Source organism: Miscanthus floridulus, chromosome 3 (genome assembly GCF_019320115.1).
Source record: "Miscanthus floridulus cultivar M001 chromosome 3, ASM1932011v1, whole genome shotgun sequence".
Classification (NCBI taxonomy): Eukaryota; Viridiplantae; Streptophyta; class Magnoliopsida; order Poales; family Poaceae; genus Miscanthus; species Miscanthus floridulus.
In genome coordinates, this window is record NC_089582.1 from 30551141 (window position 1) to 30560613 (window position 9473).

Sequence of the window (9473 nt, forward strand, 5' to 3'; positions counted from 1 at the left end):
AAGTCTTACGAGCATGGGAGCGACTGGGTCTGTTAGATCTCCGTTGGACTATTGTGACTTATGAGTGATATCGGATCAATAAACCTTTCTCCCTTTAATATTATGTAGAGATAATAGTAGAGGTGTGCAAAAATAAATGCAAATTGAAGTGGTTATTTAGATTATTATTATAATTTGTAATGGACAATTGGATAATTTAGAAGCAATTTCACATATTTCATAATGGTACAGGTGTGTAATTTATAGGCAAATTTACGGGTTTAGCTAGGATTTTTTTTTCATAATGGCACATAAGTGTGTAATTTAGACATAAAACTAGAGGTTTCTTCTTCTTCTTTATCATCATCATCATCATCATCATCATCATCATCATCATCATCATCATCATCATCATCATCATCATCATCATCATCATCATCATCATTATTATTATTATTATCATCATCATTATCATTATTATTATTATTATTATTATTATTATTATTATTATTATTATTATTATTATTATCATCATTATCATTATTATCATCATTATTATTATCATTATTATTATTATCATCATTATGATTATCATTATCATCATTACTATTATCATTATTATTGTCATTATCATCATCATTATTATTATTATCATTATCATCATCATTATTATCATTATCATCATTATTATAATTATTATCATTTTCGTTATCGTTATTATTATTATCATTATTATCATCATCATCGTCGTCGTCGTCGTCGTCATCATCATCATCATCATCATCATCATCATCATTATTATTATTATTATTATTATTATTATTATTATTCAAATCAGCAAATATGGACTTTTTTAGAAACCTTATTAGTAGATCCAATGGCTATATATAGCGATCAAAGTCTACCAAATTGATGGCTTAATGCTTCATTTTTTGTGATTATTTCTAGGTTTGTTTTCAATTAGTTATAGCAAGATATAGCTAGTACATATCGTATTTGTGGATGTAGATATTGGAGTGAAGACGGTGAACATGCGCACCTTTTATCCTTGAGGAAATTTGATATGATGCCGATGAGATGTTTATTCTTGGTCGATGCTTTGGTGCCAGCAAGTAGTACATCAGTACTATCAGCTGTCACTTGTTGGAGAATGCTGACCAGAAGCTCCGTCATGTTACGACTTGAAGTGACCGACACGAAAGCCTGAGCCTGGAACTGATCTTGAATCGCTTCATACACAAGGCGGGCAAGGGTCGTTTTACCCATCCCGGCAGCTCCAACGATGCATGCCATCTTGAGCTGCGGTGTGTTCTCCTCTTCTCCTACCAGGTGATCGATGAGCATATCCCTCGGATTTTCCATCCTCACGAGCTCTGAGATGTCCTTGTGGACATAGGGATCAATGACTCTAGTCCGCCGCTTGCCAGGGCCAGAGTCGACGGTGGTTTTTGTTCTTGAAAAAAAGCTGGAGAAGGTGGTGTGGGAAGTCTCCGTCTTCCATTTGTTGTGGCACCGCTCACACACATCAACTGCCCTTCTCTTGAGATCCTGGAAAGGCCTCGGCTGAATCTTGGCCTGCATGAAGCGCTTGCCGTCGTTGCTGCACTTCATACAGAGGATGAAGTCGTCGATCGCGTCGTTCATGTCGTCGGCGAGACGCCACGCTTCCATCTTCAGCTCCTTGCCTGCCGCATCAAGAACCTCCCTCTCCCATATCACCCAAAGGATTGAGTGGACGGACTTGAGCTTGGATCCGATGAGCTTCACGTCCTTCCAAGTCCGCCACCGAAGCTGGTACTCACCGCGGCGGCGAACCAAAGCGCTCAGCTTCGCTACGACAGGCCCCAGAGCCCCCGTGGCTGCGGTCACGGGAGCCTCCTCCATGCCTCCAGGCGACCGGCGAAGAACAGATCCCGGCCGGGACGGTGCGGGCGGCCGAGCTTGCGAGTTAGTTGTGTGTGAGTGGGTGGATAGTGGAGGTGGAGGTGGATTTCCAAATGAACACTTCCGGCCGGTGACGCCGTCTCGTCTCCTGCAATATAATGTTGCACCACCAATCCGAGATTACGAAGGACGTGGGGTTATCCTTCTCAGTGGAGGGTTTTATTTGGTTGTTTTCAAGAACATATAATGCAATGAAATATGGATGAAATAAATCCTCTCAATACATAGTTTCATTCTTCTGTTTCATAGATATTTAATTCTATTTCATCTTAAAAATGAAACTGACTTCTTCTCTTTCATCTTAAAAATATTGCCACATCATAAAAAACGCTTATGTGATAATTTATTACATACAAATGAAATTTTGACGAAACTCCCACCGAGACTGGCCTAGGATGCTCCAAACATCTTTCTTCTCATCAAACCGATCCACAACATCAAGCACTTACGATTTTTTTTGACAAGCAAGATTTTACATTGACTTTCTTTAGCCATTTTTAATGAAGAGCTTCATAGCTTTGTTTCCAAAAATATAGAATGCAATGAAAAAATCACTTTCGATGTATAGTTTTATTGATTTATTTTATACACATTTAATTCATGACTCATCTAGAGTTGGAAATCGAACTAAGTCCCTATAAAACTCCCTTCTCTTTTTAAAAACATTGTCATATCATCTAAAATGCTTATGTGTCAACTATTAAATGTAGATGAAACTCCCACTGATATTGGTTTTACGTCTGTTACACGCAGAAATGTGCCAACATAGAATGCGGGTTAGACCATCAAGTTTCTGACATCAAGAACGTGTCGGAAAATATTTGGGACAACATAATTCGAAGCACCAAGTCAAAAAGGTGGAAAACGGAAGAATACGGCGCTGCCCCAGCCAAACCAGTCTGCCCGGTTGCCAAACTGGCCTGGCCGGTTCCACTGCCCCCAAACCCGCCAGAAACTAAAACATGACATTGCTAAAACATGACATTGCTAAAATTGCATTCTTTCTGAGACGGGAGGAGTACTTTAAAAATAGCTTCGGTTCTGACTTCTTTGAAGAAGCGGTCTCTAAAGGAGTTAAAGCTCTTTAAAAACACTTGACAAAACAGTTTCTTTTATTTTTTTAAATGAATAAAAGATGTTGAATGTCGATAGTGCCCCTGTCTATTTGTCCTAATTATTTGACTATAGTAGTAATTTCAGTTTAATCATAGTACTGGGACTAAAGAATACTTATGTTTTTTAGGAGAAAAAACGTACTAGTACTACACTGCTGCCTTATCCGTTCGTACGACATGAGTGTCATCCATCCCCTTGGGCTCTTCCTTTCTCCGTTCTCTCTTATTCGCTTCAGTACGATGAGGGCAAAGAGTGGCGGAGGCGGGGCACGTCCAGGCAGAGAGGCACACGAGCGAAGTGGTCGCGGCAGCCTCGACCTCTGCAGCTGCACCCAGGCAGCCCTGTCCTCATGCGGCCGCTCACCGGAGGGCCCGTGCCCCGGCGACTCCTCGTGCGTCTGCTTCCTGGCGTGCCGAGCTTTGTGAGTGGGTGGATTTCCAAAATGAATACGCGTTGGTGCACAAGGGGAAGCCAACCGAACTAAAGGCTCCGGACAGGTAACAGGTGCACCCAGGCAGCGATCTGCACCCCAGGTGTTCAAAAATCGGACACCTGGGGGTGCACCACGGCGCCAGGTAGGTTTGCCAGTAAATAAACCAAACAGCCCAAGGCGCGGGATAGGTGACAGGTGTCATTGAATGCTAGGACAGGTAACCAGTCCGCTCCTCGGTGGGTGGATTTCACATGTTGGTGTACAAGGGAAGCCAACCGAACTAAAAGCTCTGGACATGTAATAGGTGGCATTGAATGCTTGGGACAGGTAACAGGTCCACTCTTCGGTGGGCCCATGCCTCGGCAGCCCTGCACCTGTGTCTATCAACCATGGTCTATGCTTCGAAGGGAGAGATGCATGTTACACCAATCTTTGGTTGCGGCAACAGTGAGGCGTTAGAGCAAGATTGATAATAGAGCCAAGTGCTAGGCTATAAGCCAAGTTATACGATAGTTGTCTCTTATTTGTCTGTAAAAAAGTTTCTCTTTCCTATTCCTTCTCACAATACTTGCTATTTAGGCCCACCAATGCATATGCATTTGTGCCCAGCTGCTTGCACGAGAGCCAATCTCTCATCTCTCTCCTCTCCTCCACATCAGCATTAACTTGCTATAAGCCTATTATTGTTGATGGGCTTACGCCGTTACCTTTCTCAATCATTAACAGCTAACAGCTATTGATGAGAGAGCATCTTCATTAACTGCCTGATTGGTCAGTTTGGCCTACCGCCAGCTGGGTCCTCTCCATATACTAAATTATGCATAGTACTTGAAAGGGAAACGAATAGAGGTTGGACCACTTGTGTTGCTTTCACAGTACCTTCGTGGTTATCAATACCTGATTGACAAATCACACTTCACAGCTGTATAATCACACTTCACTGCCTTGTCCGTTCGTACGACATGAGAGTATTATCCATCCCCTTCGGCCCTTCCTTTCTCTGTTCTATATTCCTTCGCTTCGGTACAACGAGTGCAAGGAGCGGCGGAGGCTGCCTGTCCTCACACGGCTGCTCACCGGCGGGCCCATGCCCCGGCGACTCCTCGTGGGCCTGCTTCCTGGCGGGCCGAGCTTTGTGAGTGGGTGGATTTCCAAATGAATACGCTTTGGTGTAGTACACGCGGAAGCCGACCAAACAAAGGTGCGGGTAAGGTAACAGGTGGCATTCAATGCTAGACAGCTAAACAGGTCCGCTCCCTGGTGGGTGGATTTTCAAATGAATACCCGAATTAAAATTTAGATAGCTAAAATTTTAAAGCTGAACTTTAGCCAGCTAAAAGTTCTTCTGTCTAAACTTTAGCTGGGGTGTTTAGATCCTCGAGCTAATAGACTCAGCTAAACTTTAACTGGGCTTAGTTGGGTTGAATTAGCTAAACTTAGCTAAATTTTAGCTGGTTTTTAGCTAGACCGTTTGTATCCCTAGCAGTTAAATCTAGCCAACTAAAGTTTAGTCGGTGGATTCAAACAGACCATAGAGGCTCCGGACAGATAACATGTGGCATTGAATGCTAGCACAGGTAACAGGTCCGCTCCCCGGTGGGCCCATGCCTCGGCAGCCCTGCCCTGGTGTCTATCAACCACGGTCCATGCTACGGAGGGACAGATGCATGTTACCAATCTTTGGTTCCGACAACAGTGAGTTATTAGAGCAAGATTAATAATAGAGCCAGGTGCTTGGCTATAAGTCAAGTTATAAGAGCTAAGTTATACAATAGTTAGTCTCTTTTCATATATAAACTTTTTTTATTATGAGATGTTTTCATTCTCTTTCCTATTTTCTCCTCATATACATCTTTATTGGGTGCCACTACTGTCTATACTTTCGTGCCCAACTTGTTGCTTGCATGAGAGCCAAGCTCTCTTCTCTTGCCTCTCATCCAGTAAAAATGCTAACTAGCTTGGCTATAAGATAATTGTTGTATCTGTTCTTTGAGCAACTCCAAGAGAAAAGCTATTTGGCTTGTCAAGTCTAAATTTAGATAATTTCACATAAAACAGAGGTCCAACGGCTGTTCTATCTGCTGTTCCAAAATACCAAGCAGTCTATTCCGTACTTCTAACTGGGTAAAGAAAGCGAGTCGCAGCCGCTCGCCATCCGCCTCCGCGTGCCTCTTCTCGCGTAGCGCTCGCCCTTCCCAAACGAGCGGACGGCAGATCTTGTTTCCCGCGAGTTGCCATCTAGCCTGCCACAACTGGCTTTGCATGCGGCACTGAAGAACAGCAAGAGTCAATCAACTCAAGATAAGAATGAATGGATTCATTCTTCCCCTTGTAGTTCTACTCCCAGTCTTGGATCAAGCGAAGAAAAAAAGTGAAATGTGGATGGTGTACCTTGGATGGTACTAGTAGCGATGCCTTGAGTAGCGTGAATCTGGTTAATTGCTAGGCACTGCTCCTACTACTGCAGTCTGAAGATGCAGCTATGGTTATTCTTCAACGAACTGTGGCAACAGCGTGTGACAGAAAAAAAAATGAACGATGATGCGACAGTTTTGAATATGGAATGGAAAGCGGCGAATTTAGATAGGCTGTTGGAATGATCTAGCTTTTGAGAGAGGTTTCTATTTCAGAGAATAGCTGAATCATAAATTTTGTTGCCTATTTTTAGACACTCTCTTGGAGTTGCTCATACGCTGTTATACCTTTCTCAATCATTAACAGCTATTGATGAGAGAGCGTTTTCATTAACTGCCTGATTGGTCACTTTGGCCTACCACCGGCCGGGTCCTCTCCATAGCGGAATCATTATGCATAGTACTTGAAAGGGAAATGAATTGAATAGAGGTTGGACCACGTGTGTTGCTTTCACAGTACCTTCGTGGCTATCAATACCTGATTGCCAAATCACACTTCAGCTGTATAATTCCATCGTTTGAATGTTGATTGATGATACGATATTTATTGTCTTCTGCTAAGAGTAAACATATAATCCATCGGATTCGGTAACGAAACAAGGGCAAATTAGAGAATGGTGCTCGTGCCTTATAGATGCATAAACTTGAGCCGTAACCATATGAAAAATCGATCCACTCAATGGTATTTTTTTCTTGGGTGCATCTGCACCCACAAGCTTGTATTTGACTTCGACACTGATCGGATTCACAATACGCTACCACAGTAAGTATTTTAGCATGTCAAAAACTATTATCGAAGGCGGGTAGGCTGTCCGCCTAAATTCCACACCTGGGTAAATCATGATTTATAGAGGAGGGCACTTCTGTTAATAACTAAAAAATAAAAAGGGTGAGCCCGTTGATGAGGCCCGCTAAACCCATCGACGCGCCACCGCTGTTGCGCATCGAATCCACGAGCGCCATCGTGCTTCCACGCGGGATCCGTGGCATAGTCATCATTCCATGCCGGATCTGCGATTCCGTCCTGCTTCCTCGAGACCCGCCGCTGCCACCGTGAGATGCTGCGAGACCCCGCCGCCACTGCCGCCGGGAGATGCCGCGCAACCCCATCGTCATCGTGAGATGTAGAGAGAGAGAGAGAGAGAGAGAGAGAGACAAAGAAGGAAGTTGTTCGCACAAGATGCTGAGAGGGAGGGAGCCTATTGAGAGACGGGCAGGGAGAGAAATGGGCATCAAACCCTAACTTCACATATATATACATGAACATAGGTGTCGGGCCTGAAGGGACCGTGACGCCTAAAAGGGGGTGAATTAGGTAACTTAATATCTACTTCTAATTACGGCCTCTAATTTCCACTTAGTCAAAACCTATGCAATAAATTATCTTTCTAGATGTGCAACTAAGATTTTGTTAGATGTGTTGCTATCTCTACCGCAAAAGAGTTATGCAACCTAGGTTCCAATCCTATCAACTAGCCTATCAACTAAGCTAGGAAGGTAAAGCATACAACCAAGTTACACAAAGTAAATGTGGAAGCTTAATTGAGATAGAGATGTAAACTCCCGTCGATGACTCTGGTAATTTTACCGATGTATCAAGAAGCTCCTCGTTTCCCCTTAGTCCTCATCACACCACCTCTCAAGAATGCCCTCGCAAGGGCCAAGCTTCCTGTCTGGCAACTCCGTTGTAATACCCTGTGTCCAAAATCTACTTATGTGGCCCATCTCAGCACGTGGAATGAGCCTGCATACGCGTAGCACCTCTCTTACACTTTTATCCTTGCTTCGTGTAAAAAGCTTAACCTGGAGGTGCTACGTTTGGAACGACAAGGCTTATAAGCTAGCCCTCACCCTCCTAAACTTCAAAGGTAGTACTAAACCCACCAACCACAACCACACATATGCCACATGGGCCAGATGGGTTAACTTCACAGCTACTACATGCTACTAACGGGCTGGGGTGTTACACTAACCCCCGTTAAGGGCTGAGCCCTCGGCAGCTCACTATATATGCAACATATGTCTAGGACCACCCCTTGGTACACCCTCCATGGGCACATGCGGCAAGGGTTGATAAGCTGGCCCTCACCCTCCTAAACTTACAAGGTGGTACTAAACCCATCAACTACAACCACATGTGTGCCACATGGGCTAATTTCACAACTACTATAGGCTACTAAAGGCTAGGGTGTTATGATAGCCCCCAGGCCAGTCAAACCGCCACGGGCCTTGTTCCCTCTAGTACACGGTGGCGACCACACCACAAATACAGTTGGCGCAGTCTTGTAAGACTACAAGCCTCTCTGAGTACAACAACAGTGCACGCAAGCACCTAATGGCAAGAGATATGCAAACCTAATCGAAATATGATAGGAAGGGTTGATGCAACAAGCCAAGATAAAGACAACTCAAGATAATTAGCAAGGGGAACTTATTATTTGATAAAAATATGCTCATGATATGCTTATCTTCCTTTTATTCCAAGGATGTTGACGGTGTTTTGAGTATGTGAAAGTATGACATTTTTACCATCAACACCACCAAAAGTACAAAAACAACATTACATGAAGCATACAACCCAAATACTCCCAGGGGTAAGACTATCCAAATATCTATTGGCACATTGGACGGACCCAATGCCTACATGACTTTGCTTCACCTTGACGCAAGCTTCGCAATGGTACCACGTGTCCTCTAACTCGCCATTCCTGGTTTTGAGGACCAAATCGGTCAAACCCACCGCCGATGGTTTTGATGCCCAAGCCACCAAACCATCCACGCTTGGTTTTGAGGAGCAAACCCTCTTGCACACCCCGCTAGGTGTGACTCACTGATGTCGATGCATATTCGACCTCTACCAAGGTCTGATGCCTCCACCTTTCTTCTTGACTTGATTGACACCACCTTCATCATCACCGATGTAGATGTGTGTCCGACCTCTATCGAGTGCCACAATGCCATCGTCCTCCTCGACTTGGCCAATGTTGTCTTCATCATCCTCTTGTCCACATGTCTTCATGTAGTCTCCATGTGAGCGATACGGACCGTCCATGGCTCCTTGGAACTAGCGGTCCCTTCAGCACCAAGCCTTAACTCTCCCTTCACCACCGCATGGTCCATAGGCACCAAACCTCATGCTTATCCTACACCACTTCATGGTCCATCAGTGCCGAGCCTAGCCTGCCCTTCACTGCTCAGCTGTTGGTCACTATGTCACATCCATACACACATCATGATCCATGAGACATATTGCACAGCACACCCAATATGACATGAATCTACACCTCCAGTTCGCCATTAGCATAATCAAGCACATATGAAATATAAACTCGACTGGGAAAGCTTCAACCTCTCAACTCTTGTGCCAATGATTCATCACACATGGATGAGGCCAAGGTACCTCTCAACTTGGTCTCTCACTTCCTGACCACTGCAAGCCTCACTCTATTGTTGCCACTTGCATGTTCTTCGTACCTAGGGAGGCATGGAATTATCTAATCTAGGTGTATTCTGGTCATTTTAGTTTTGATCAAGAGTAAAATACATTGGCGGACCCTAAACTTGTACGAAGGAGTCATATCAGTCCT

At 44.1% G+C, this 9473-nt stretch overlaps 1 protein-coding gene across 1 annotated transcript; it reads right to left on the bottom strand.

Moving 5' to 3' along the window:
* Positions 1–830: 830 nt before the first annotated feature.
* LOC136545366 (disease resistance protein PIK5-NP-like) lies at positions 831–2017 on the bottom strand. The gene has a single exon (XM_066537389.1). The coding sequence runs from the start codon at positions 1861–1863 to the stop codon at positions 940–942; it is 924 nt and encodes a 307-aa protein (XP_066393486.1). The 5' UTR covers positions 1864–2017; the 3' UTR covers positions 831–939.
* Positions 2018–9473: the final 7456 nt, after the last annotated feature.

Excerpts from the sequence above, each read along its gene's own strand:
- LOC136545366 (XM_066537389.1), bottom strand. The coding sequence starts at position 1,863 with ATGGAGGAGGCTCCCGTGACCGCAGCCACGGGGGCTCTGGGGCCTGTC.